At 39.8% G+C, this 13,455-nt stretch overlaps 1 protein-coding gene across 1 annotated transcript in view; it reads left to right on the forward strand.

Annotated features, from left to right (window-relative positions):
* The window catches only part of SLC6A11 (solute carrier family 6 member 11), a 115,045-nt gene that overhangs the window by 44,476 nt on the left and 57,114 nt on the right, over nt 1-13,455 (forward strand). Inside the window, exon 7 of the mRNA XM_064724415.1 lies at nt 13,224-13,358. Within this exon, the coding sequence (XP_064580485.1) occupies nt 13,224-13,358 (135 nt within the window). The remainder of the gene's footprint in view (nt 1-13,223; nt 13,359-13,455) is intronic.

Consider the following 13,455-nt stretch of genomic DNA (forward strand, 5'->3'; position numbering starts at 1 on the left):
TTCTCTCTTTCCCCATTTCTGAGGTACTTGAGAGCTTCAGACTTCCCAAAACACCTGATACCAAATATTTCCCTCTAGTGCACAACCCTCCCTTTCCCTCTAATGTATAACCCAATCCTTTTTATCCCAATTTCCCAGCCACATTTCCCTTCTCTGTTTCCCCATTTCTGAGGTACTTGAGAGCTTCAGACTTCCCAAAACACCTGATACCAAAGATTTCCCTCTGATGTACAACCCTCCCTTTTAATTTTTAGTTCTTAGGGGTTTTTTTCCCTCATTATTTCTTTCATCTTTCAATGTCTAATTTCATTTATCAGCCAACCTAAAGTTTATTTGTAAAAGCAAATATCTTTTTGCATTCATCAATCAGTGGAATCCTTCCCATTGTTTCTTTTCTCTCCCAGTGCTGGTTTTATCCACCTGCAGACCCACAGCTTGTTTGGAAAGACAAATCTGCTATTTCTGTGAGGACGAGCACAAGGAGAGGTCTGTGCTCCCCAGGGAGAGCCCCTTTACATCCCCAGAGGATGCCTGCAGAGCTGAGGGCGTGAAGGGAGAGCTGAGAGATCAAAGCCTTTCCCTGAGAGAGAAAATCAGGAGAAAATCAATCTGTGGCAGTCACAGCCTCCTCACCCACCCTCTCTTCAGCCCAAGGGTTTTATTGTGTGATCCCGCTCATTTTCTCTATGCATCACACCCCCTTTTCTTCTCAAAGCCACAAATTAATTGCAGCACTGTCAGATTGGTGTCCTACAAGGCAGCCTTGGGGTGATTTAGCGGCAACATTGAGAGGGAGGGAAGTTAGAGAGCAATAACCCCTCATCAAGGTGTGATAACTGCTTTAGGGGTGTGGAGCAGCCACAGGGAAGGGAAACGTGGAGAATCAGGGTCAGGATGATAAGGATGCTTGTTAGGCTGGGTGCTGAGGCCATTTATTGTGCTTTTGTTATGATACTTAATGCACAAGGAGTGCTGTAAATGCTTCGTGGCGCATCCATCCCTCAGCTGTCACCATGGAGATAAGAGCTGGTGTTGCTCAGGGGCTGGCAGGAGCTGGCCTGTCCTGCTGGGGGCACACAAACACACCTTTCCCCAAAGAAATGGGAGCTCTTTATTCTCCTGCAAAAGTCCTGGGCTTCCCATAGGATCCCAGAATCACTTTTTCACTCGGAGGATGCTCACATGCTGGAACAGGTGCTCAGAGAGGTTACAGAGCTTTTGTGTTTGGAGATGCTCCAAATCCAGCCCGTCCTGATCTTTTCCTCCTGATTTGTGCAGTGAAATGCTCTCTATGCCATTCACATGCCCTTCTCATGATTCACAACCTGAATTACACTAAATTTCTATGGCCTATAATCATTACAGAGAAACAGAAAATTCCAAGACAGGGCCCGTCAGTTTAACAGATTTATTGTCACAGACATCTTTTATGAAAAATCCTTTCCTTAGGGTTTTTCCTCCTGAGAAGCTGGGAGGCCTCAGGAACAAAATGTAAACATTGATTATCTGCTGCTGTGGAATGCAACAGGTGCATCTGGGATTGGTCTCAGGTGGTTGCTTCTAATTAATGGCCAATCACAGTCAGCTGGCTTGGACAGAGAGTCTGACACACAAGCTTTTGTTATCATTTCTTCTTTTTCTATTCTTAGCCAGCCTTCTGATGAAATTCTTGCTTCTATTCTTTTAGTACAGTTTTAATATAATATATATCATAAAATAATAAGTCAGCCTTCTGAAACATGGAGTCAGATCCTCGTTCCTTCCCTCATCCTGGAGCCCCTGTGAACACGGTCACAATTTATCACCTAGGGAAAGATCAAGGTCTGCCAGATTTGGGTTTTGTGGTTTGGTTGGAAGGGACAGGACAGTCCCTGGATTCAGGGAATATCCTGAGTTAGGAGAGACCCACAGGGATCATCCAGCCCCACTCCTGACCCTCCCCAGCTGTCCCACCCTGGCACCCCTGGCAGTGCTGTCCAAACTCCCCTGGAGCTCTGGGAGCCTTGGCAATGTCACCATTCCCTGGGCAGTGCCAGCACCCTCAGGGTGGAACCTTTCCCTGATTCCCACCCTGAGCCCAGCCCAGCCCTTCCCTGGCTCCTGTCCCAGAGGGCAGAAACCAGAGCAGAAATCTCCACTGCCCACCCTGGGCAAGTCTGACCCTTTTCCTTCAACACCATGATCACAAAAACCATCCAAAGACAAAAAAGAGTTTCTATGCTGTAGGATATCTCTGCCTGCCAGTTCAGAAATCTTTTTTTTCCCCCAGATTTTACTGCACAAATAAATAAATAGTTTGCACTATTTATAGTGTAACACATTGAATAGTGCTGTGGTGCCCAGAAAAGTGCAGAAGTGACTGCTAGATTTAGAGATGGCCATTACCAAACCTGCTGGAGGGCTTGGAGGATTGATAGGATAATTTTCAAACAAAGTCTCCCATATGATTCGTTTTGGTGCAAAATTCAGGGGAAAATTCTTATTACCGTTGAATTAATGTTCTGTATTTTTAATATTTGCAATTATTTGAAATGTTATGCATTTATTTGGTGACAACAGAGTCTGGCTGACATATTGATCTTTTCCAGCTGGCACTTTTCACTTTTTGAGGCCACCGGTTTTACCTTTTTACCCCTGTAATCCTTTGGTCATAACATTGATTCCACTTCCCAGACTTCATCCAGCTTTTTTTTTTTTTTTTTACCTCAGTGCTGATGTTCATTTGGGAGTGTGTTTTTGTGTTGTTGGTTTTATTTTGAGGGTTTTTTTTAAGGCAGGTGAGGAAAATCAAGCAGGAATCTAAGCTGGAGATGATAAGGGATGCTCTGGTAAATCCTGATTTCATTGGAAAATGTTGATTCACTGAAACGAATCATTGGAGGGAATCCATGATATAATAGAATAATATATAATATATATAAAAATATATATAAATATACAACACATATTAAATATATATTATATAATTATATTTAAATTATGTATAAATATATATTATAAAATACATAATTTTTAAATAATTAATATATAAATTATCTATAATATAATTATAAATATTATATATATTATATATAATGATATTTATACCTATATATAGATTACACATAATTATATATATATATATATAGTTAGAATATATATATATATATATATATATATATATATATGTAAATTTATTACATAAAATCCATTATATAATCATAATAATTCCATGAGACAACAACACTCCTTGAGGAAACCCAGTTTCATGCTCTGCAAGAAGAGTCAGAGGGCAAACAAACCCTGAACCAGGAGAAGGAGTTGGCCAAAATTTTTGAGTCCATTCCAATGCACATTTAAGATCTTACACATTTTGAAGTGACAGGAAAATTCACCTCCTGCTCTGCATCTCTAGCTAAAGGTTAAATATTTTAGCTGAAGGTTAAACAATTTCATGATGGGTCAGGACCTGACGAGTGAGAACTGGAAGAAAATTCCAATTAATTTAATGCCTTATTGAGACCCTGTTTCTGCCTGTGGAAAATCAATTGCACAACTGGAAATTCAGGGGCTGCTGTGGGATAATTCTGAATTATTTTCATAGAAATGGGGGTGCTATGAGGAATTGTCATCCCATATTACACATTTTTTTGAAGCAAAATGCAAATTTCTGGGTATATGTGTAACTCACAGTGTCAGGTTTGTCTGTGAAGGTAAACTAGGTGGCATTGAGAGCTCTGAAAATCCTAGAAAGTTCTGGAAAGGAACAGCTTTGTTTTAGAAAAGCTTGTACATTTTAAACACCTTTACAAAATAGAAAAAAAAAACCCCAACGCTCAGTTGATTAATTAGTCCTAATTTATATTTAAAATTCTTCCTGATTGATTCTTAAAGTTGACTTTTACTTGATTAAATAGGAGTCTTTAATTCTGAGGTATTTGTGGCTCTGCAAATTCCCTCCTTGATGGGAGCTCTACACAAACACTTGGCTTGCAGTGATGAGCTCAGCCAAGAGGCTGAAATTTGCTTCCTCCCCTCAGTCTTCCTCTCCCTGCCCACAACCAGACCAGGGGGCAGCTCTTCCTCTTGCTACCCTTGAACGTTAAACAAAAAATCCCATTATAGCCCTAGGGTGCCATTATTTCATTGGTTTATCAGCACCATTAATGGTGGAGAAAAAAATAATAAACTTCAGTCAAGAGCTAAAATAATAAATTTCAATCAATTTTCTTTTCTGGGTAAAAAACCCAGAAAACCCAAAACATCCACTGCTTTTTTCCAAGTTCCAGGGACAATAACACCAGAATTTTAGCATTGGAAATCTTTTGTATTTCCACTGGGAGAGCTGTGTCTGATTGCCAAATTGTAGAGCTCCTTTTCCTTGAGAATCCCAGCACAGCCCTTCCCCACAACCAGAGGGCAGCTTTTCTTCTTTGTGCCCTTGAATGTTAAACAAAAAATCACATTATAGCTCTAGGATGCCATTATTTCACTGGTTTATCAGTACCATTTATAGTGGAGCTAAAATAATAAACTTCATTCAAGAGTTAAAATAATAAAACTCAATCAATTGTCTTTTCTGTGTAAAAACCCCTCCAACCCCAAAACATCCAAAGCTTAAAAAAAAAACCCCTCCAACAACATTCCAGGTCTTTGGAATATTAGGGACAATAACACCAGGATTTTAGCACTGGAAATCTGCTTTTGTATTTTCACTGGGAGAACTGTGTCTGCTTGCCAAAGGGTAGTGCTTGTTTTGCTCAAGGTTTTCTGGAATTTCTTTGAGAAATTCCAGCACAGACTTTCCTCACAACCAGAGGGCAGCTCTTCCTCTTTGTGCCCTTAGATGTTAAACAAAAAATCAAATCACAGTTAGAGGACGCTGCTATTGCACTGGTTTATCAGCACCATTAATGGTGGAGATAAAATAATAAACTTCAATCAAGATTTTTTTGGGGGTAAAAACCCCTCCAACCCCAAAACACCCACTGCTTTTAAAGAAAAAACTTTCAAAAAAGACATTCCAGGTCCGTGGTATATTAGGGACAATAACACCATGATTTTAGCATTGGCATTCTGCTTTTGTATTTCCACTGGGAAATTGCCAGATTGCAGTGCTCCTTTTGCTCAAGGATTTCTGCCTTTGAGAAATCCCAGCCCAGCCCTTCCCCACAACCATAGGGCAGCTCTTCCTTTTTCTGCCCCTGAATGTTACGCAAAAAAATCAAATTACACTTATAGGGTGCTGTTATTGCACTGGTTTATCATCACCATTAGTGGTGGAGATAATAAACTTCAATCAATTGTCGTTTCTTGGTAAAAAACCCTTCAACCCCAAAACACCCACTGCTTTTAAAGAAAAAACTTTCAACAAAGGCATTCCAGGTCCGTGGTATATTAGGGACAATAACAGCAGGATTTTAGGATTTTAGCATTGGGATTCTGCTTTTGTATTTCCCCTGGGAAATTGCCAAATTGCAGTGCTCCTTTTGCTCAAGGATTTCTGCCTTTGAGAAATTCCAGCACAGACCTTCCCCACAACCAGAGGGCAGCTCTTCCTCTTTGTGCCCTTAAATGTTAAACAAAAAATCAAATCACAGTTAGAGGACGCTGCTATTGCACTGGTTTATCAGCACCATTAATGGTGGAGATAAAATAATAAACTTCAATCAAGATTTTTTTGGGGGTAAAAACCCCTCCAACCCCAAAACACCCACTGCTTTTAAAGAAAAAACTTTCAACAAAGACATTCCAGGTCTTTGGTATATTAGGGACAATAACAGCAGGATTTTAGGATTTTAGCATTGGGATTCTGCTTTTGTATTTCCACTGGGAAATTGCCAAATTGCAGTGCTCCTTTTGCTCAAGGATTTCTGCCATTGAGAAATCCCAGCCCAGCCCTTCCCCACAACCATAGGGCAGCTCTTCCTTTTTCTGCCCCTGAATGTAACGCAAAAAAATCAAATTGCACTTATAGGGTGCTGTTATTGCACTGGTTTATCAGCACCATTAATGGTGGAGATAAAATAATAAACTTCAATCAAGATTTTCTTGGGGGTAAAAACCCCTCCAACCCCAAAACACCTACTGCTTTTAAAGAAAAAACTTTCAACAAAGGCATTCCAGGTCTTTGGTGTATTAGGGACAATAACACCATGATTTTAGCATTGGGATTCTGCTTTTGTATTTCCACTGGGAAATTGCCAAATTGCAGTGCTCCTTTTGCTCAAGGTTTTCTGCCTTTGAGAAATTCCAGCACAGACCTTCCCCACAACCAGAGGGCAGCTCTTCCTCTTTGTGCCCTTAGATGTTAAACAAAAAATCAAATCACAGTTAGAGGACGCTGCTATTGCACTGGTTTATCAGCACCATTAATGGTGGAGATAAAATAATAAACTTCAATCAAGATTTTTTTGGGGGTAAAAACCCCTCCAACCCCAAAACACCCACTGCTTTTAAATAAAAAAACTTTCAACAAAGACATTCCAGGTCTTTGGTGTATTAGGGACAATAACACCATGATTTTAGCATTGGGATTCTGCTTTTGTATTTCCCCTGGGAAATTGCCAAATTGCAGTGCTCCTTTATGCTCAAGGATTTCTGCCTTTGAGAAATGCCAGCCCAGCCCTTCCCCACAACCATAAGGCAGCTCTTCCTTTTTCTGCCCCTGAATGTTACGCAAAAAAATCAAATTGCACTTATAGGGTGCTGTTATTGCACTGGTTTATCATCACCATTAGTGGTGGAGATAATAAACTTCAATCAATTGTCGTTTCTTGGTAAAAAACCCTTCAACCCCAAAACACCCACGGCTTTTAAAGAAAAAACTTTCAACAAAGGCATTCCAGATCCGTGGTATATTAGGGACAATAACAGCAGGATTTTAGGATTTTAGCATTGGGATTCTGCTTTTGTATTTCCACTGGGAAATTGCCAAATTGCAGTGCTCCTTTGTGCTCAAGGATTTCTGCCTTTGAGAAATCCCAGCCTTCCCCTGCCTCCCAGAGCTATTTTGGGCAGGCAGGGTTTACAACCGTTGGGATTTTTGTGCCAACAGCACGTTCTCAACGTGAGGAACACTTCCCAACGCATGGAGAGAACATTTGTGGGACTGTTGGTGTTGAGGGCTGTTGCAGCCTTCAAGTTTTTCATCATAATTCTTCTAGGAACAGTTGGTGAGTGGAGGATTAATGTTGAGTGTGGGAAATATAATTTTGGAGCCTGAGGAAGCACTGGGAGGAGGCACTGAGCTCCTGAGTTGTATTTACTATAGATATTGATCTGTTAAATAGATAAATGCTTTTCTTTCTGGTATTTAATGGCAGCAAAAATGTAATAACATGAATGAAACATTTCCAACAGTTGCTCAGTTTTTAGTTCAGGCTGATTCTTGTTTCGTGTGGATTCACTTGTGAGCATTTTAAACCACTTCAGAGCAGGCACCGCAATCTGAACTGATTTGTTCAGTGTGCAAATTTTACTGTGAATTTGATACTATGAACTTGACCAAGCCTATTCTGGCTGGAATTAATCCTTGAAATAAAAGGAACTGTCACTTAAAATCATTTTTTCAGGATCCAGTCCATTATTTATGATCACTCCCCCTTTTTTTTTGAAGCTGTTGGCACATTATTTGTCACAGATTAGATCATTATTAAGCTGTGCATGTATCAAGAACTAATCTGGTTATCTTAATTTGCCATTATTTATTTATTCTTAATAATTTATAATTAATAAACTTATTTGCCATTGCTATTTATTTATTTTACAATTCAATTTATTATGGTGTTTAAATACAGGTGCTCACATAAATAATTCCAATAATGGGATAAAATTCACTACATTTTCTGTGGGTACTTTTGTGTGTCCTGGTCTCCATGACTGGGATTTTTTGATATGTCTGCATATTCTGTTCTTGGTAGTCTTACAAATGAATGGTAATAAGAGAATTTTTACTCAAATACAACAATATCTGATATTTTTTCTTATTAAGAAGGAGATCTGTCGACCTCATCAAAAGAACTACCAAGCCTGAAGAGCAATTTTAGCAGAAAAAAGGAAGATCTTGATTTTAATGCTCCTGGGCAAGCTGGAAGCAAACCCAGCTGTTGGAAGGAGCTGGGAAATTGCACATATTTATAAAACTTGCTGCTGCTTTAGGAATATTTATGGGGAGCAGGAGCTGATCATGGAAGAGAATTGTTCTCTCGATTCAGCTGGGACAATGAGCTGCTGCTGCTGCTGTGCATGGATATTGTCTGCCCTGGGTGCTGTCTCATAGTTTTCCCAATTTTAGCTGCATGCCTGGGTTTCTAATAGAGCATTTTGGATTCAGCCTTCCACCATAACTTCTCTTTCTTTTGGAGCTTTGGACCACAGGCAGGCAGTTTTGTGAAAACAGAATATTTGAAGTGGAATTTGGGCAGTGCTGAAAATCTATAAAGTCAGGCCCAATGCAAAGAATCATTTGTGCTGCAAAATATATGGAAAAAAGGTTTTTTTCACCCATTTTTAACATGGGATTAAGGCTTCTAAATATCAACATGGGCTTGTTAAAACATTTTTCATTCAAGAGAGAATTCCCTTCTGCCTATTCAGTTAAAAGAATGCCAAACCAAAATTGAGCAGAACATTCTGATTTGGTTTTTTGGATTTTTTTTAATTGACTCAATGAATTTTGGAGTGAAGTTTTCCTTTAATTGTGAAGGAAACCATTCCAGCAGGGCTCAGACTTTCATTTATTTATTTATTGTCTTCACCACCGTGTGGAAAAAAATCTGGACTTGCACATCTCTGCCAGGTTGGGATTTTTCTGTGTCCCAGGCAATGACCTCAGTGTGATGTGGTGCTGGAATTATTCCTTCCTGCAGTTATTATTTCATGTGGAAACTTCTGTTTCCTTCAGGTTCTCCCATCCCTTCACCCAGTGTCCTCTCCTGGCCCCTCTTTGTATCTCATCTCATTGAATTTTCATTCCCAATGGATTTTTCCTTTTTCTCAGACCTCAAATCTCATGAAATTTTCTTAGCTGTTGGGGTTTGAATGTATTCCTGCCCTCACACATGATTCAGTGGTAATTCAGAAGGAATTCTGCAGTTCATAGGCAATCTGGTTAAGGTTGGTTTTACAGAATTATTCTGGTGCAAGATTCCCTCTGTGGATGAACAAAGATGACAAACAGAAGATGATGCTGAATAAATCCATGAAATACACACAGAAAATAGAAAAATCAGCCATTGTGCTGATTCTAACCCCTCCCCTCATTCCATTATACAAATCCATTTACCTGCTGCTCTCTTGGGTTTTTCCTTGTGTTTCTTTCTCTGCATATGAAATTTTACCTTTAAAATGTAGGTGGACCTCCAATGTTTTCTCCCTTTTGACATCCTTTTAAAAACCTTGTGAATCAGCTGTCATTCCTTTATACCATTTCATGCCATTTTACTTGTAAATCCAATTAATGTGGAAAATCTCCCTTTTCAGTGGTAGCTCTGTAGATGGTGTAGAGTCAGATGAACAAAAGCCTTTTTTCCCAACAATGCTGCATGGAATATTTCACACTATCCCATGGAAGTTGAAAAATAAAGTCTTTTATTTTGTTTATCATCTAGGTAGGTTGGTACCATCTAGGAAATCAGAAATTGTGAAACTGGCAAATATCAGTGAGGCCAAGTCTGGTTTGACTGGGGCTTGTGGGACAATTTAAAAACTTTTGATGGAAATCCTGCCCAAATTGGTGGTTCCTGGGTGTGGCTCCTCAGCAGCATCCTGAGGATATATCCCTAATTATAATTATATATAGAAATATAATATATCCCTGAGCTGCCAGGCAGGGATATATTATATTCTATATATAATAATAATTTTATTTTTATATATATGTATATATATATACACACACACATACATACATATATATACACACATATATATATACATAAATATATATATATATACACACATACATATATATATATATATATATATATATATATATATATATATATATATTTGTGCCAATTTGTTCCCCTGGATAAAAAATTACTCTTTTCCTTCTTCCCTCGCTGGGTGAAATTTTGGTTCCTGAGTAGTTTCTCCACACAGGAGTGCAGGGCAGTGTGGGCACATTTGGGGTTTCACACTGGTTCTCCATGCTCATGGTTTAAAATAAATAAATAAATAAAGTTGATTTACACCAGGATTAAAACACTCTGAAAAATAAGGATGAGCAGGACACGGGGGCAGATCTGATTTTCCATAAACACCTAAATAGTGAGTTCTGGCAAACCTCTGGCAATTCCTGCATTGATATTCCTCATGTTTACAGCTCAGTGGAGCAATAGAGGGTTTCAGGGAACAGTAATTTTCTGAAGCATCAAGATAAATTTTATCCCATTTATAAAACCCTTATAGTTCCTAATAGTGCAAACATTGAACATTGCAGCTTGCAGGGGAGAATTCCATCACTTTCCAGGCCTCCAAGTGATATTTAGCTCAGGAATTCTGGTTGTGGGTTCTCAGGAAAAGCCAAGCAAAGGAGGAAGGTTCACAGCTTCAGGCTGCTGTGCCCTGCAGGAGTTTTGGCTAAAGAAATCTGATTTGGGGCTTTGAGATCTCCATGGGTTGGGGCTCAGTTCACTGCATGGAAATCTTCCTCAATCTCAGCAGGGTTATCCTCAATTTCTTCTATTTTTCCTCAAAATCCAGATCCCCTCACCTTGCAGCATGGAGTGTTCACAAAAACACCTTTTCATTTAGGACCAGAAGTTCAGCACTCCCAGGGGACAAACTGGAGCACAGGCACGTGTCTGTGCTGTTGAGATATTTAGGCATGAAAAGATAAAACTGAAACCCAGCTCAGTTCTCAAAATCTTTGTGGTGCCTCACTCATGAAATCATTTCATAGGTACCTTAATATAATATCTCTATATTAACCTTGAGTGACATCTAAGTCTCTTTAGGGTTTTGGTATTTAAATTTCCAGTCCTTGCTACTCAATTTATTTTCTATTCTTTGATACTTAAAGCTCGTGGCAGCCAATAAAATATCAATTTTCAGGATCTTTGGTTCCAATGTACTTTCCGTGAAGCACCCAAGGGTGGTTCAGAGTTGTTGGGTGCATTTCCACCTACTTGTATGTCTAAATATCATTGTCAATTTTTCTTTCCAGCACATTGTGAGAGGAGAACTTGGTGCAGAAACTTGCCTGCCAGAAATTTTTTATTTCGTTTCCAACTGCTTAAACATTGGCATGGCTCTGACAAGGGTTTAAAAAAAGCATTTTGAGCATTGGGATGCAAATTAACATAGCAAGCAATTAAAGTCAATTAAAACAGGATGTGGTGTAATTAGAAACAGTTGTGTTCACATTGATATTCAGAGAGGTTCGATGTGTTGAAAGAAAAGAAAACAATTCAGGAAACTTTTAATGCCCCACAGATGTGATGATGATGCTAATAGCGGCACTGATTCCTAAATTCCCCATCCTGCCTCACCTCAGGAGCTCCTGGGGAGGGGGAGAAAATGGGAATTAATGGCTCTCTCTGAGCACAGTGCACTCACTTGCTGAAGGAAGAGTTCCTCCATTTTTGAGAGTACCTGATGAGGCACAGGAGAGCATTTAATATTTGGGGTTAAACAGTCTGAAAATCCAACTTCATTTCATTAATTACAACAATAAGTCTGAGAATCCTTTCACAGGTCATTCTTTGATGTCTCCCTCTCATTTCCATAGGAGGCAGATATTGGACTCCTCAGTTTAAAACATTTTTTTTTTTTGAGGTTGTCTTTTTACACCAAATGATTTTTTTCCATTTTTGTAGCTTAACTAATTTTGACTGGTTCAAAGCAGGTGTAAGAGTAACACAGGTGGAAATGAGAGAGTTAAATTTATAGAGAGGTGTTTGTCACATAAAGAAATTATTGTTAGTGCCATGGAATTAATTCTTTATTCCTTCTCTGAGTTTGAGAAGCCACGTGCCACTCTCAGGTTTGGGACTGTGAAATAGAACAAATTCTACTCTATTTTTCCTTTGGAAAATGTGACTTCTTGCAGGTTTCCAGTTGCTTCCCCATGCAGAGAACAAACTAATTTTTAGGGGGGAAAAAATGTGGCCAAGTATATGAAAATAGAAATTGCTGGGGTTCAGCACCTCAGACATTTTGCCTGAAGCTTCTTTGTAAGATAAGGGTTCTATATCAAATACCAAGGAGATATGGGCAGAATTTAACCTTTGGGCTTCATGAAATGCTTATTCCTGAAACCCAGACATGCAGGCAGAGTGGTCTGAAGGGAAATCAGTTTAGTAATTCTGGGGTGACTGATAATCCATTGCTTGTGTTATTATAAAAGATGTAATTAATTACTTGTTATCATGTGTTTGGAAATAATACACTTGCAGAGAACTTAATCTCTATTAAAAGTGCTGACATCTCCCACAAACCCTGAGGAGTTTAGAAGGGAATATGGTTGGGGGACAAAAACTGTCAGGAGCCAGCACATCCCTCTGGCTGCCCTGAGGGGCTCAGAGACCCTGGCACAGAGCCCACAATGCCCCTGTGGGTTTGATTATGACCCGTGGAGCAAATGACCAACCTCAGATGGAGATCTGCAAGCCATGACAAACTAAGTAGAATGACAGTGAATTTATCACAAGGTGGAAAAGTAGATTTTGGGGTTTTTAGAATGGGGGTTCAGGGGGCAAGATGGAGCGATCTGGGCATGTCCAGCCTTTCTCCTTCTTCTTCTTGGCCTCCATCTCCTGCTGTGATGGTGGCACTTTTACATTGGCTTAGAGTAGAAGCTCACTGTCTAACATGGGTGATGGGTATTGGAAAGTAATTGTAAATATTATATGTGTAATTTTTAGTATAAAAAGATAACACCAGGCTGGGGCAGGCAGAGTGCCTCTGTCTTGCTGAACGGACGTCGGCAGCACTGGAAAAAGAATTTTATAGATAAGGAACAATAAACAACCTTGAGACCAAGAACTGAAGAGTTCTGACTCTTTCTTCAAGCGCTGGGCTGGGAAAAAAAGCTTTTTAACATTTCTCAGGGTCACTCTGACCAGCTAGAGACCCCGACACAAAACCACCTGCACAAAGGCACCCAAAGCACTTTTCCTCCAGCGGGTGTGACAAGAAGCTGGTTTTGCTGCAGCTGGAAGAAAATTCACAGAATTTACAGAATTCACAGGACTCACAAAATTCACAAGGTCCTTTTCTGCTGTTTGTTTCCTCCCCAGGTTGTGTATGTGACAGCCACCTTCCCCTACATCATGCTGATGATCCTCCTGATCCGGGGGGTGACGCTTCCCGGCGCCTCCGAGGGCATCAAGTTCTACCTTTACCCCGACATCTCGCGGCTCTCCGACCCACAGGTAGGACGTGGCTGCATCCCTGTGTGCCTTTGTGCCCGGGGAAAACTGCAGGAGCCCTTGGGTTTGAAGTCTGAACTCAGGGGACCGCTGGGGGATT

The sequence above is a fragment of the Zonotrichia leucophrys genome, chromosome 12 (assembly GCF_028769735.1).
Source record: "Zonotrichia leucophrys gambelii isolate GWCS_2022_RI chromosome 12, RI_Zleu_2.0, whole genome shotgun sequence".
NCBI classification, from domain to species: Eukaryota; Metazoa; Chordata; class Aves; order Passeriformes; family Passerellidae; genus Zonotrichia; species Zonotrichia leucophrys.